Source organism: Ochotona princeps, chromosome 3 (genome assembly GCF_030435755.1).
Source record: "Ochotona princeps isolate mOchPri1 chromosome 3, mOchPri1.hap1, whole genome shotgun sequence".
In the NCBI taxonomy this organism is placed as follows: domain Eukaryota; kingdom Metazoa; phylum Chordata; class Mammalia; order Lagomorpha; family Ochotonidae; genus Ochotona; species Ochotona princeps.
In genome coordinates this window covers 10,700,057-10,716,814 of record NC_080834.1, presented here as the reverse complement: position 1 = coordinate 10,716,814, position 16,758 = coordinate 10,700,057, and the positions used below count along the sequence as shown (strand labels likewise).

Genomic DNA, 16,758 nt, shown 5'->3' with positions numbered 1-16,758 from the left:
AAGAGCCAAGGTAGGTCCGCATTAATTATTTCATTTAACTTTCGCAACAATCTAAGAAGAAAAATTATCTTGCAGGTTTCATCTTTGCAGAGAAGGCGACTGAAACTCAAAGAAGCTAATAGGAGTTGGTAGAACTGGCACTGAACCTGGGTCTGTAAATCTCGGTGGCTAATCTATACAACCACTCTGCTTCCCCTGTGCCTAATGCGAGCACCGAGGAAGGATATGTACAGCAAGGACAGGAAGGGCAGTCCTGAGGACCTGGGCTAGGAAAGGCTACATTTAGCTAAGATTTGCAGAGAATCACTTGAGGATAGTGCAGGAAAAAAAGGTTAAGTTGAAGGTCAACAGGACAGTGCCATAGTGGACATAAAGAAAGGAGCATGCACTTGAGACAGAAGACCACTTAGGGAAGCAGAGAGCGCATTGCTCACACATCTCGGAATAGCAACTCCAAGGCTCTGAAACCTGCAGATCATACCCAGGGATGGGTATGGCTGCCCTGCATTCAGGCAAACATGCTTCCCTCTGCTTCCTAAACAGTTCAAAGGGGAAGGAAGCCATGGCGTCATCCTGTTTCTCTACAGCCTTGTCTTCTCCAGAACATTTGAAAGGTAAACGCGATCAGTGTTTGCACTGATATTCTCTATACATTTGGATCACATGAATGACAGGTCCTTGACTTTGAAAACACTATTATCCTCAGGCTGAAAATGAGTGCAGATTTTTTCCCTGGAAGATAGCTCGCAGTTGACATGTCCTTCTCTGTAGTTGACTTGGCCATGTGAGTTGGCACACGGATGCCACCAGTCAAGTCTGAATCTTAAAATATCAGTGGTGGGTGCCTTCTAACAGTGGTAAATACTGGCAGACCATATTAAAGCTTATCTGTACAAATTTCATTCAAATATTTTTATAGATACAATAAAATGTATCTCAAAATATTTATTTTCTGAAGATCTATTGGATGGGAGAAATACAGAGATAGTCAGAGAAAGAGATCTTCTGTCCACTGGTTCACTCCCCAAATCATAACATCAGGCAGGATGGACCACACAGAAGACAGGAGCGAGGAACTCCGTCTGTGTCTCTGGCATGGGTTGTAGGAGCCCAAACACTTGGGTCATCCTCTGCTGACTTCCCAGATACATTTGTACAGAGCTAGACCAGAAGTGGAGCAGCCAGGGCATAAAAAGGTGCTCACATGGAATGCCATCAATGCAGGTGGTGGCTTAACCTACTGCACCACAGGACTAGTGCTCCAGATATTTATTTTGTCTCTATACTTTGTAAAGTCCTGTGTTTGGTACTGTGGGGAAAGTCATGGTCCTACCTGCCTGTGGTTTCCAGGCTGGGAAACATGAGAAGTGTGGTACAGGTACTGGGCGAGCCATCGGTAGTGTCAGAAATGCTAAATGAGGGACAAAGACAAGGAGTCTTAGCAAACTGCAGAAGAAAACAGATCCCTGGCAGACCTATCAAAGAAGGCTTCATGGAAGAAGTTAACCTTTTGGATTCTCACAGAAAAGCAAATCTTTTCCAGGCAGAGAAAGAGATGAGAGTGCTCCCACTAGGGAAAGCTCACACACACTGAAGCACCATTCCTGACACTAACCTTTCACAAACCATCACACATCCATGGTCTGTTTTATTATTAGTTTAGCAACTTTAAGTCAACACCTATCAAAAAAAATATCAAACTTCTCCTGAACACGAATAACCTTTAAAGGCATGTGCCATGCCAAACATAAACTGTATTCAGATAAACACATCACTGTTGAAATATTCACATGCTCACATCCATACCAGGTAAAATCATGTCCTACTTGGGGAGACATGTCCCTGAGTGACACCCGATGCCACCGTGGCACTCACCATGCTTGGTCTGAGTCTTCAGGTCTTGCTTCCAGAAGGACATGGCATGTGGCTCCAGAAACAGATTTATCCAGAATCACATCCAGTTCACACACCAGCACTAACAGCTGGAGTTACATTCAACTTTGACCTTTCATAGTTGCAATGGGGCCCTCCTAGCCCTAGCCTCCGTCCTTCTGCAGGCAAGAAATGAAATCAACATCCAGGCTGATACCTTCCATTCAAACAGTCTACTTTGGGCCAGCACTCTCTCATGGCCATGTGTCACCATCTGAAGCCAAACATCCCTGACACATAAACAGTTCCCCTAGTGCCCTCAGCACCCACCCAGAGCCCACATGCAAGGATGCTAAAGCCTGAGATACCTGTATCTTCTCCCTCATCACTCATCACTCACTTCTAACTGCATCCAGAGGTTGCCTGATGACCTCTACTGTGCCAATGACACACTATTCCCCTGTGAGAGACATACAAGACTCATGCGAGAGGGACAGAGTGCAGGTGAGCCCACATGACTACTGCTTTGCATCAGCAAGGAAGGGAAGAGGGGGGCAGGTTTCCCACACAGTCATTATCTCTGACCGCTTTCTGGTGGCCTTGCTCACTCTACAGGTTACGAAACGACTTGGACATCACCACAACGCATCTGTTGCAACCAAATGCAGGAGGCTTCCTGTGCAGGCAGGTGCGTTAGAAGACCTTACCTTTCTCTTACAGAATCTGAACTAGACTCGTTTTTGCTTTAAACATATTCTTCCCTGAAGCCAGCAGTGATCAAGCTATCTTTGAATGACTACCATGATGCTACCCAGATTCATTATCAAAATCCCCTCTTCCCATGCTCATCACAGCCCTCTAGTTTACTTCTGGGCCTTACAGCCATCTACTGGGGTTCCAAAAACATGAGAAAATATGCTGACAAGGCCAATCAGGAACCCCAAGTAACTGAAGGAAAAGTGCTATAAAAAGACTTTAGCTTCCCATTTCTTAATTCATGAGGATGGTAACTAACCAGCACTTATACAAGGAGGAAGACAGTAAGATCTGGGTGGGCATAAGAGGAACTCTGGGGTCAGGGGCAAGAGAGAACTCAGTCAACCTCTGCTCTCACTCTGCTAAAGCGTTAAGGGCATTTGCGTTTCTGGAATTAGGTATTGTATGATTACACTATTTTCAAGAATAAATGGACAATTTTAATGATTTTTAAAGGAATAATACACCCTATGCCACTGCTTCCTAAAGTATAAACATTTATACAATATGCCAACTAGGCAGTCCTGAACTTGATTTTAACTGGAACAGCAAGCCCCAATGTCTTCAATGGCTGTGAGAAGGACGAGTCCCAGGAAACGCTCCGAGGGGTCGTAATTCGCAGCGACATTGGCTATTTGCAGTGGGGTAAGGACGCCTCGGAGGACGACAGACTTTCACAGGTGCGTATGCTCAGATTCTCAGGCACACAACCAGAAAGCCAATAATTTGACATTCTTCAAATCTCTGTATTAAGGCAATTCAACTGTAAGATTTTTTTTTCCTTTCACTACCTACTTCCCAGCCAGTACACACACACAGACATTCTAAGGCTATTTGCTTTATATTTTAGTTTATATTTTTGTGCACATAGAGTGGAAATGATATAAATAATACATGAGTCAATATTTGTGGAGGTTTATTTTTATTTGTTTTTAATGTTTAATTTTTTAATATTGTTTACATACATGAAAGGGATGCATGCCCATGTCAGCTTCTGATTAAGGTGTGGAGTTTCAGGTACAGAGAAAAGTGGGTGAGACATACTTTTTTTCTTCTTCCCCTGAGGACACAGGGGAGGAGAGGAAGGGCACTGCTCATTGCTGGAAAACTACATCAGCACACGGGGATCTGGGACGGTCATTTGATGACACCTTAGAGACCGCCATATGGGGAAGAGTATTCTGAAGGTACTACCTAGTTTTAACAGTTCTGAGAAGCTATTGGTTTCATTACTTCAGGGGTGAGAAAATCTTTTCAGGTTCTACTGGTTGAAAAGTTCACCTTAGTGTATCCACAAACCCAGGAACATGTTGCAAAGCTTGGCTGAAAGAATTGTTCAACTTACCTGCATTCATCCTTTGATGAGGCAGTTGATGTCCCTGCTGGACTAGATGAGCTGGTCGTCCTGTCCCCCATCTGCTTCTACCACACACCATTATGTCTGCTGTGTGCTGTCCACTGCACAGGCATCAGCAACTGAGGAGGCCCAATCCCAACACATGCACTCCAAGGTCAGCCCACACATCCTGTGATTTTCCCTGTGGCCAGGGTTTGAGTCCGTGGTCTGGTTGGGGAGTTGCCTAAGAAACCTTGCATGGAGGTGTCCTCACTTGACTCTTGTGTGCACCAGCCAGTGCAGAGTCGTGTGTGATCTGTCACCTGTATCAGGAATGCACATACTGGTGAATGCATCTGCTCCAGTTCCATATCTCATGCAAACTAAAGGATGCTGCAGCCCACCCAGCCCACATATAGACTGGCCCTCATGCACACTAATCAGGGTAACCCCCAATAACTCCTACCAGACCCACTCCAGTCTCAGGTCTTGCATGTGCGAGGAGGTGCTACAGCCCAGTCTGAGATGGCTCACCCCCTAGTCTCAGCACTCACCAGCAGGTGAAACAGTCTAACCCAGCCTGGCCTGCCCCAGACCCAGATCACACATATGCCAACAAGTACTGCAGCCCAGCCTGGTCTAGCCTGCTCCCAGACAAGGTTCTTACACTCTTCAGTGGGAGTTATGCCTAACAGGGGAGTTTCCCAAATTCTCCTACCAACCCACCACCAGCAGTGGAGCTCATGGATCTCCTGTGTGCCAATAGGTGCTGCTAACTAGACTGACATGGCCAGCCTCCAACCCTGGCACTCATCAGCAGATACTGTGGGCTAGCCTGATTGTCCTGCACCCATTCTAGCTCTTACCATTAGGTGCTATAGCCTAATACAGCCCATGCAACAACCATTCTTGTTCTCAGGATCGCCTGCAGGCTAGCGTCCAGTCAGGCCCGCCCCCGGACCCAGCCCACATGATGCCAGTGGGTGCTGCAGCCTTACCTAGCCTGGTCTGCACACAAGTCCAACTCTTGCAGTCACCACAGGGAGCCCTATCCCAGGGCCCTATCCAAGTTCCCCTATCAGGCCTGTTTCTAGTCCCGGGCCTTGTGCATGCTGCCAAGTGTTTCAGCACATCCTGGAATGGCCAGTGCACAGTCTCAGCTCCCACAGGTGGATGTTGTAGTCTAGCACAGCTAGCACAACCCATACCTTGTCCTGGCTCTCCTGTGTGCCAGTAAGTACTAAGGCCTGACCCAGCCTTGGTCTGTATCTAGACCCGGCCCACACAAATGCTGACAGTTCTTCAGCCTTGCCTTGCCTGGCCTACCACCAGCCTCAGCTCTTGGGCTCTCTAGCAGGAGCTGTAACCTAGTAGAGGAGTTCCCGGAGTTCCCCTAGAAGGCCTGCTCCCAGCTCCCGCTCTCACACAAGCCAGCAGGGGCAATGACCCTGCTTAGCACAGTCTGCCTTTAGTCCCAGCCCTTGCAGGTGTTACAGCCTGGTCCAACCCAGGGCCTTCTCCTAGCCCAAGCTCCCACAAGTATTCTACGTGGGTTTCTGTCAGGTAAGATCTGTGGTCCAGCCTGGCTCAACCTACCACCACCCTAATTCTCCACACAAACCAGTGGGTGCTGCCATCCTACAGAAGTGAGCACACAATTCCCCTGCAGAATCTTCCCCCAGATCTGGTTCTCTTGCATTCTTGTAGATGCAGTGGCCCAGCCTGACATGGCCCACCCCCTACTCTGATACTCAAAGCATGCACCTCCAGCCCCAGTTTTTGCAAATGCCAGCGGGCAGCCTGTGATGCCATTTAGCCTAACCCAGGTTTCCAGTTTCCCCTCTCTAAGCCACTCCATCTCAGCTTCCTCACCTGTCTGCAAGTGCAGTGACCCAGTGTGTGGAAGAACCCAGAAGTCACTCCTTTTCTGCCAAACATGCCCTCAACTGCTGCCACTTCAATTTATCCCCAGGCCCCTTCCCTGAGCAATATGTTGCCACCTGCTACCTGGAGGCTGGTGTGGCACATCCTGGCCAAGGGTTTCCTGCCTTCCCCACTCATCTGTAAGGAAGCAGCAGCAACTATGTTTGCATACTGGTGTAGTTAACTCACATTTGGCATTAAGCAGCGCCAGAATTGCTGCCAGCTACTAACTGCTTTTCTCCCAGCAGTGTCAACACTTGCCTAGGTACAAGGTGACTTAGGCTGTTGCCAATTCCTAGAGCTATTTTTATTTCAAAGATTTTACAAGAGGAGTTCTTCCATCTGCTGGGTCACTCCCCAGATTGGCCAGAGCTGAGCAGATCTGAAGCTGGGACTCAGGAGCTTCTTTGAGGTGTCCCACACGGGTGCAGGGACCTAAGGACTCGGGCTATTCTCCACTGCTTTCCCAGGCTATAAGAAGAGGGTTGTATTGCAGGTGGAGCAGCGGGGACAGCAGTCAGTGCCTATTAGGGATGCCAGCACCACAGGGTGGAGGACTAGCCTACTGTGCCACCATGCTGGCTCAATGAAGCAATATTTTGAAAGTCTTATTTTGGGGGCAGTTATCTTATCCAGCATCAAAATGTGCTCAAGTCCTGGCTGCTCTCCCAATTCTGGCTTCCTGTGAATGGGCACCATGGGAACAGGAAGTGACAGCACAACGAGGTGGGTACCGGGAATTCATAGATTTCATTGGAGTTCATGGTCTGGCATTCTGCATCCCACTCATATGAATGTAATTCAAAAAGTCTACAGAAAAGGGAATTAAATGTATCTTGGTGAAAAAAACTGAAAGCCATGCATATGACAGGTGGTCAGAAAGTTCACCAAAATGTATATTGCTCAAAAAATTATGCATGTATTTCAAATTTTTGTGGTATAACAAACTGATACTTTGGTTTTAGTTTTCATTAATGTTTTGAAGTACTCTCATGCAGTTTGGAGAAAACAGGGGGAATACAATGGGTACAGGCTTCAAGGGTTAGGGGTAGGTAAAAAGTGGCAGCAATAGTATAGTGCCGTGTGTGTCACGGCAAAGGCCTCTCACAGTCCTGCTTCCTGGCCCTGCACTCTACACCAGAAAGCCTTCATGGCGTTGCTGCCATTTTAGCCCACTGAGTAGGTCATTCACAGCCTTGGAGGCGTCCCTACTGTACCTCTGTTAGTATTTGCTTAATGTTTTCCCTTAAATCAACCCACTTTATTTTTATTTTTTAAAGATGTATTTATTTTTATCAGAAAGACAGATATACAGAGAGAAAAGGAGAAAAAGATCTTCTGTCCGCTGGTTCACTCCCCAAGTGGCCACTACGGCCAGAACTGAGCCAATCCAAAGTGGGGAGCCCAGAGTCAGGAGCCTCTTCTGGGTCTCCCACACAGGTGCAGGGTCCCAAGACTTTGGGCCATCCTCAACTGCTTTCCCAGGCCTCGAGCAGGGAGCTGGATGGGACATGGAGCTGCCAGGACATGAACCAGCGCCCATAGGGGATCCCAGGCATGCAGGGCAAAGACTTTAGTCACTAGGCTACCATGCTGGTCCCCTAAACCCACTTTTTAAAAATGATTTATTTTCTCAATCTGAAAGAGTAACAGAAGAGAGTTCTTCTGTTAACTGGGTCACCCCCCACAGGTTCACAATGCCAAGGACTGGGTAACAGGCAAGAGCTTCATCCAGATGCAGGGGCCCAAACACTTGGACCAACTTCTGCTACTTTCCCAGGCACGTTGTCAGGAAGCTGCATTGGAAGTGGAGCATTAGGATTTGTACTGGCACCTATTTGGGATGCCAGGATAGCAGGCTGCAGCTTAACCAGTTATGTCACAACACCAGCCACAAATCAACCAACTTTTAATTTGTATATGTGTGTATGTGTGTGTGTGTGTGTGTGTTCAAAACCATTTCTGTTGCAGTAACTAGCTATAGCTTGATGTGCTGTTCTTTTGTCCTGGACATGCATTTAAATAGATGAATATGCCTTTAAAGTTTATTCTTTGTGCCACCAACTTTTTTTTGTCATCACCTGGCAGCCATACCCCATTTATATGCCAGGTGTAAGTAGAAGTTTGTGTGGCACGTGGACAATAACCTCAGTTTAGAAACAAGTAGAATTGGCTGGAGACCTTGCCCTGCCACTCTCAGGATAGTGACACAGACCAGTCACTTGCTTTCTCAGAGTTTTTAGCCCCATCTACAAACCAGGGACCTCTATGCACAACAGCATGATGGACATGAAGTACACACAAGACCATGTATATTGAGAGCCTGTTGGAAAGCTAGATTTCTCTAAAGACTTTGTCATAGGCAGCAACAAGCAGTAGCATTTTCGGGTTTTGTTCAGTCATATTCATTCATCTTCTATTAACTGTCAAGTTCTAGGCATGGACATGAAGATGAGTCACACATGGGCCACATGTGGCTGGTCATCGACTGCCCGAGAAAGGGGAGGCAGCAAATGCCAGCGAGCAGCCACGATGACCCTGGCTGCATGTTGAAATCACCTGGAACATCTGTAAAATTCCCAGTCATCTCTTCGAACGCTGGAAGCTCCTTGAGTGTGAGACCCATTCTTGGACAGTCCCCACCCACTGGTGTCACTGTCTTGAAATTGTTCATCATTTATGAACGAGAATTGTCCCACTCCCATTTTTCACTAACTTACACAAATTCGGTGGCCAGTTATCCCAGAGAACCTGTGTCATTTGGTCTGGGGCATGACAGGACATCGGATGTCTCCAAGCAGGGCTCTGACACAAAGCAGGGCTTCTCAACCCCTGTACCACTGACCTTCTGGATGGATTTTTTCTTTGCTGGGGCTGAGGGACAAGCTGCCTGTGCCCCATAGACTGTTTAGGGGTTCTGCTCACTTGATGCCAATAGCAACTCTCCCTGAGTGTAGCAACCAAAAACATCTGCAACCACTGCCATACATCTCCTGTGGGGGCAACACTGCCCCTGATTCAGAACCACTGCTTTAGAGGCGGGGGAGGAAAACCTCTTTAGGCTTAGCTCATTAACCATAGTGCTTATAAATGGGAGGTTAGTCATTTCCACTGAACTGAACAAGAAAGGGTCTATCTTCCTTCTTTGGCTTCGGCTTTCTGTCCTCTTTTAACATGTGCAAGGCTTTCAGAACACATTTCAGGCTTTATTTTAAGTTAGTAAGTTACTCTAAGAGACGATGTCATAGAACAACCCCGAGAGAGGGAGAGAGAGATCAGAATTCACAGGCATTCAGGGCTACTATTTTATTCCAGATCACATTTCTTTCTACACAAGCTGGGCGCAGACCAATAGAGCTACTAAATCATGCTCTAAAGAAAATTACCTGCAGAGCCTAAAATATCCTCCAATAATAAGGCAGATGCTTGCCGGGACCTTCAAGTCAATCAAGGGGTCATGGCACAAGGTGAAAATGTAAGAGCTTTCCTTTTGGAAAGAAGGCAGAACATACCAGATGCCAGGACCTCGGTCCAAATGCTTGCCCACAAATTAGAAGGAGGACAAATGACGGGAGCTGCTCCGGTTAAGCTTTAAAAGTCTGCAGAAATGAAATCAGCAGTGTTTCCGGCTTTTTGAAAAGTGACGCATGTGGCTCTCCATCTTTCTCTTGGACTCAGTGTTCTATCCCCAGGGAGGCCCTTTGAATCCTGTCAGTGCAGAGTGCCTGAAGCTGGACACTAATGCCTCAGGACCCTGAGCTCATGCATGATGCTGTCTCTGTTTTGTGCTTGGAGTTTGGTTTCAGAAAACAACATGTTAAAGGGCAAAATATAGCCTAGCATTTAGATTTTTTAAAATAAACTAGAAAAATATGTGAATATGTTAAACATGTACCTAGAAATTTGGTTTTTTACCTCCGAATGCACCTTTTTATTCTCTCCATATCGGCTTACTCTGGGATAAAAGCAATCTGTAGCTCTGATTATTTAAACAATTTGACAGACATACACAGACACAGGTGTGTGTATGTGTGTTTCTTACAATCTGGCACAGATGGTAATTAAAGGAAGTAGAAGAGGACCCTTCTAAAAGCGCAAGGAAAAATGGAATTAAAACGTAAGTTTATGATTGTGCGTAAACATTTGAGAAAAAAAATAGTGTTTTCTTAAGGAACATTTCTGCAAACATTTTTAATACCCTGCCCTATGCATGGATTTTGACATGCTATTGCACCTTAATAAACTTACTCTTTCATGCCATCTTCCATAAGCTTTTTGAAGCACTCTTGTATATGAAGCACTATAGTATTAAGATTCATGTGCACAAAGCACCTACTGTGTGTGGAGCTTTCTTTTATCCACTTACAATGATACCTTATTGTCTTCCATCCTCACTTCCTCTAAAAGTTGTAATCAATACTACATTAAGCCCATGCTGGTTGCTGGTTCATTGTACAGATGAGAACAGCTTGCCCAAAGCCAATAGCCACTCAGGTGTTGGAGCCAGGGCCCTGAACCCACGTCCATCTGCATTTAGAACTCGTATTCTGTCTAAATGTGTTGTGTTGCCTGTCATCATCATTTTGGCTCGTTTTCTAATAAGGGGATGAGTTTATAAATGTCAGTTCTTGGAATTATACTCTATCATCAATACTTTTAAAGCCCATTTTAAATACATGAGAGGTCTTCCAATGGCTCATGCAAAACATGTGTTATAAAAGCTCTGCATAGATTTCAAAACTTTTTGGCACCTTTTAATTCCATTTCCCAGACATTTTATAGTTGACTTATATAGATACATATTTATGTGATACAATCTGTAATGTCCCTTTATTGCCACACAGAGGTTAGGCTAGAACATGTAATTCATGGTTAGGTTTTAGAACGCACACACGCTCAGCAAGCTAGAACTTGACCTACTGACTCCTAGGATGAATTTGTTATAAGCGCTGGTAGATGCTCAAGGCATGCACTCTCCGAAGTGTGTGCTTCCCTTTACCTCCTATTGGAACACAGATCAGTCGAGTGCAGGGAAATCTTGAGTCCTCAATGGACAAGTTCAGTAGTGTTCCAATATGTACCAGCCAGCACCCCCATCTGATCATCTGGCTGCACTGGCTCAGAAATCTAACACTTCTAGCAAAGCTCTAGAACAGCACTCCATGAGTCACAGGGTCAGAGACCCCATGGCCACCAGCCTCCTTTCTGTCCTGAAACACCTTGACTCCATTCAGGACCCATGACTATGCCATCTGGATATACAACCACTTTGTGGTATAGAGTGGCTTCTGTCTAGGGTGGCTGTGATATAGCTGATGATCAGAAAGGAGGACTTCTGAAATCAAAAGAAAACTGATGTGCTATGTGCCATGCAGGTTCATACATCCGGCAGAGCTGCCTGCAAGTTCCCCGTGTCAATCTCTTCTTCTGGGAGAAAATTTCAGATTGTAAAAACAAGAATCTTTTTTGTACCAATGTCACAGCTTAGTGGGGGAAATTTAAGAAAAAAAAAGGAAGGATTCCTCATTAGATGACACAGCAAGCCCCCTGTGCCCACCAGACTGACAGTGCCTGCAGGACACAGCCAGCTCCCCACAAGATGAGGCAGTGTTTTGAAGCCTCCCTGTTACGTTTCCATTTGAAGGCACAAGTTTGAGTGTGAAGTTCCAATACCTAAGTGAGAACATAAAGCAGTTGGAGTCTAACGCCATCTGGAAAGCCTTAGGAGGTGCACATTATCTTCACACCTGCCACTGAGAAGAAAAATCAACTCTGATTTTTTAAGGGACTGAAAGCATTTAGGTCTTGCTGGAATTACTCCCAAGACAGCCCTGGCTGCGCACACAAACATCCCAATGAGCCCTCTTCCCTCTGCACACTTTGGAGAGCCCAATAGGAAGAAACGTTCAAACAATAAAAATACCACGTGGAGCTCTCCCCATTACCTTCTCCCACTGAGTCACCGAGGTAGCACCTTGCAAATCGGAACCGATTTGTCTTGACAACATACCTGCAAATTTGGTGAGTGAAGTTATGTCAGCTTTGGGTTCCAGGTAACAGAGATAAGAGCCAGACCATTAGCAGGTAAACACAGGAATTGCCACCAAGAATTGGCACAGAAAGCACCTTTCCAACGTCTTTCTCCCCTTCCCATTACCAGCCTTGGGACTTTCGGCATCAAGTTCACAGTACAAAGGTACATTCTAAGCGCCATTGTGCTAGATGCCCTCAAAAAGAGTCCCGTGGCCCCAACACTTGCCCTCTATTGTGTAAAATTTGTCAGTCCTTCTTCCTGTCTGTATATTTGTACATTGTCTTGACCACTGTATACAATGCAGTGGGACTGCAGGGCTTATTATACAATGAGTGAACTTAAGGAGAAAGGTATTTTATTTATAGCACCGCTGTATCACAATTTAATTTCCTTTTTACCATGGCAACATGAAGCAACATGCACAGATCCAGCTTTCGTGGAGCCTCACCAATAAAACATACAGAGAATCTTGCTCTGGGGGAAGGGAGACAGCCAGTAAACTGGGTCTACCAAAACAATACAAATGCTTAAGATGGAAAACCCTGGTTTTACTGCTTCTCTGGTGAGCCAAGGGAAGAGGAAGGTGTACTATCTGACTGGATTCATTCGGAAGGGGCTTTCTTTCATGTTTGTGGAATTCACTTCAAGCTAGGTGTGTCTGCAGCTGAAATGTTAAGGCTAGCTTCATAAAATGAATACCTAAGGTGCCATGATACTCATGTGCGACATTTCCATTTCTACCAAGATCTCTCAAAACAATCTCTGTCTGCTCGGTGTAAGATCTCTTTGGGCCCACTTGGGGGGCTTGGAGCTGATTCCATTCTGGCTACTTCATTTTCCTCCTATTGGAACCAAATCTGAAGAGCTTTGAGTTCAGGGAGGCAGGCTGCCGCTTTGCTGTATATAGTGACATCAGTGTGAAGGTCTGCTGTCTTGCCCACATGAAGCGACTCTCGGGACAATTCCATGTACGTGTGTATTCCATCCCATCGCCCCTCCCCCAACATCATATACAGGGATCTTCCACTGCTGTACAATTGGTCAGAAGATCTATCCGCAGCTCACGCAGAATGATACCTTGTCATAAACAACCCTTAATCTCAGTTTATCCAAATTTCCCAAGCTTTCTATCTCTATGCCCTGTGTATTGTGGGATTGGGCAGAACGATGCTGCCACAGGAAGACTTAAGAGCATGTAATAATGAGTGGTGACAGAGCGATCTGGAACTCGGGCGTCGATGTCTGAACTTAAATAGTTTGTGCGATTCCAGTGGCACATCTCTTTACACTACTTCCACATGGCTAGCTTTGTCCCAGATTTGATATGTGGGATACACACACAACACTCAGCCCAGAGGGGCTAATTCTGGCACAAATATATGAGCATCCACTAAGAGCATGCACTGATTGGGGTGATAGGATTGCAGCCCTTTTTAAACCACCACTGAAACATGAGACCATTTTTTAAGCACAGTATATAATTTTTCTATGATAGCCAAAGTGAAATGCTTTTAAAAAAATCTCTGATTCCGCTGTCTCACACCCATCTGAAAAATTCAAGCAAAGATGAAGGGATCTGAACAGTACTATAAGTAAACGCAAATGTCAGGATATTTGCCTTTGATACTTAGGGAGTTACAAGGCACATGATGGTTTTTCATAGCTGGATTTCCCACAAAACTGAATGTTGTGCTACTGGGAAGAAAAGAAACTCAAGTGAAGCATCGGTCCTCTCACTACAGGAAGAAACGACAAGCTAAGGGTCCAATGGCTACACCAGGCACCAAATGGAAATTGCCCACTTTTCCATGTAGCTCATTTTGATAACTTCAAGTAGAAACAACTGGTCTTTATGAACTTTGATGGATATTGTTTAAATATATGCTGAAACAGAAGGGAAGATACCATTTGTAGCCCTGCCCTGTAATATGGAATCCTCAGAGGCCTTGGAAATGACAGGATCACAATCCCTTGACAACGTGCACAGTCCATATTCCATTCCCCCCCACCCCCCACACACCCAGCGGTGGCTCTCTCAAACTAATTTGCTAGCTAGAGGATTTCAAGATTGAATTTTAAAAATATAACCAGTTGAATGACCTGGCTGAAATAGTGACTACTAAACCAGTACCTCCACGCTACATCTCCACGAGCCATCTGATGTATCGCTGTAAACACTTGTGTGTCTCACAAGTCACCCCCACATCCCAGAAGCTTTTGTTCTGTGTTCTGAATGGCTGGTGTTGCCAGAAACCTGACCAGCTGCCGCATGAAATATTACCTTATCTTGGGAAGAGGAGAAAATACACTAGTCAATGACAAGGAAGGAATTAGAACTCTCTTATTCCACCTCTACGCTTACATTGCAGTTTATTTATTCCTCACCTGACCTAAAGTCTCATTAAAGTGGCACCACCCCTTCTGTGAGGCCACCAAGAAAATGTTTAAAAAATAGAACCCATTAAGAGGGAAGTGGCAGCATCGCCACCATACCACACAATTCATAAACGCAAACTCATTCACGACGAGGCTTCTGCTTCAAATCTTAGTCTACACGTGGTGCCCTGCACAGCCACAGGTGCAGCAGGAGGCCTTGGGGCTGCTTTTTGATCATGATGATGTATCAGCATCTATCACAATGTGGCAAAATCTATATCCTCATCTGCGTCCCCCTCTCTCCTTCCAGGTGGGCAGTATGCTAAAAACTCCCAAATTACCCATTTGGCTGTGCAGCATCAATGGAAATTACAGTGTCCTTTTTTGCACAAACAAGCAGCTCTTATCAGACTGGAAAATGGAGCGTCTCTTTGATCTGTACTTTTACAGCGGCCAGCCCTCCCAGAACAAGCCTGTGCATCTCACAATAGGTGAGCATTTCAGACTCCAAGAGTGGGAGCTTTCATGTGCCCAAAGCAAGGCAGCTGCCAGTGTGCAGCAGCAGTGTGGCTATTCATGCTAACTCCATAGGAAAATGAAACCATGCAGGAATTCCATGGGGCAAAACCCTTGTGTTATGATACGAGGATTCTGAATCTGCTCTAAATAGGAACAGGAATTTCAAAACAACACCAAGGAATAACCAACCTTTAGGTAAGAGAAAACAAAAGCAGAAAGTAAAGAGTCAATTTTCCAAGAGTCACCTGCCGGGACTTTTAGCTTTGGGTGGGAGACATTTAAGACCTGAGAAAAGAGCTGGAAAAACAAAGGAGCAGCCAAAGCCACCCTGTAACCAAGCATCTGATGGTCATCCAGTGAGACAAGTAGCCAAGGTGATGGAGCATTTAGGAACATATTGGTTCAAGAAGCACTTCTGAGGGCCTCTTAGATACTGGGCACTAGGAAAATGGTGGTGGAGAAGGTGCAATTTCAGAAATCTTTAGCAGATGCTTGTCCAGTAGGAGACATAGACAACCAAATAAGGAATTTCATTTCAACAGCAGCCCCAGTTTTTGTAATTTATGAGGGAAAAAGCCTAACCTTAACGTGACTGTGGACACTGGCCCCTCGGACACACTGGGCATTTGTGTCCAATAGCTGTGGCTGCACCGAGGCTGCCTTGCTCATGTTTGACTCCTCCCATTCATCACCACAGGCCTGACAGTCAGTAACCTTTCATTATAATCACTACCCTTGCAGGATGATCCTCATGAATATTTCATCTGTATAGCTCCTAACTCTCTAATTATGAGAAATACATTTTTAACCACTTAACTTAGTGCGTTATGGATAGTATGTTCCTTAAAATATATGGCCATGTTTACTTCAACTTTCTTCTTTGAGGAAAGCATTTTATTTTCTCCTAAACTTCACATGTATTCTGTTTGGGGCATTGTGTTAAAAGCCTTATAGACATTCATCCATTAAGTTCTTCAGTGGTCATAGGAGACAGGTGCTAGAAGGGGAATTCTACAATTTGCTAAAATTCATAACGCAGAATACACAACCCTAACCCAACTTACCACTGAGTGGTTTCTGTGAGGCTATTCAACACGCGGTCTACCCCAGGCCCTAGCACTAAGAGCATAGCTCGCTGAGGCCAACTCCCATCTACCCATTTTTTTCTCCTTAAAAAAATTATAATTTGTGATGCAAAGACAGACACACAGCATTCCCAGTCTTTGACTTACTCCCAAAGTGCCCATTAACAACCAGCTGGCCAAAGCCAAGAACTGCATCTAGGTCTCCCAGGTAGGTGGCTGGAACACAGGTATTTGAGCCATCAACTATTGTTCCCCATCATGTATATTGGCAGCAAGCTGAGATCAGGACAGAGCTGGGGCCCAAACTCAGATATTCCTAAATGGGATGGGTATGTCTCAAGCAGCATCTTGGGTCCTTGGTCAAACACCTGCCCCCTCTCCCCCAACCTTTTTTTTTTTTTTTTTTTACCTAGGCTTGATCTCAATGTCGATGTTCCTCCCCCAGATACTCACTCCCACCTCTGGGAAAGGGATCAGTCTGAAGATCAACATAGGACAGGAAGACGCTTTTTTCCAGTGGAGATGTTGATCAGAACCAAGTGGAGAGAGGCCACCATCACTTGGAATGGGGCTACTCCTTTTTGCTAAAAGGAAGCCCAGAAGGTGTGATCAACTCAGAGTGTCAGTTATCCCGGGATGAAAAAGCCTGGCATGAGCGTACACCACATCATTCCTGCATTCCTCCCACTTGTGCCCCACCACAAGCCACTGCATTGTGTTCTCTTCATCAAGGCATCAAGCCCTCTGCAGTCACTACCAGAGATGGAGAAACATGGACCCTGGGCCAGATGCAGCGCGGCAGCTCTTTGGAGGTCACGTGAGCTGGTGCCCTCATTTAAATTAAAGAGAAAAAGGAT

General features: G+C 45.6%; 1 protein-coding gene across 1 annotated transcript in view; it reads left to right on the top strand.

Annotated features, from left to right (window-relative positions):
• Positions 1 to 16,489, top strand: part of MINDY4B (MINDY family member 4B) — a 33,957-nt gene extending 17,468 nt beyond the window's left edge. The window contains exons 8-12 of the mRNA XM_036494819.2: positions 544 to 614; positions 2,488 to 2,560; positions 3,147 to 3,308; positions 14,608 to 14,788; positions 16,347 to 16,489. Of these exons, the coding sequence (XP_036350712.2) occupies positions 544 to 614; positions 2,488 to 2,560; positions 3,147 to 3,308; positions 14,608 to 14,788; positions 16,347 to 16,489 (630 nt within the window). The remainder of the gene's footprint in view (positions 1 to 543; positions 615 to 2,487; positions 2,561 to 3,146; positions 3,309 to 14,607; positions 14,789 to 16,346) is intronic.
• Positions 16,490 to 16,758: the final 269 nt, after the last annotated feature.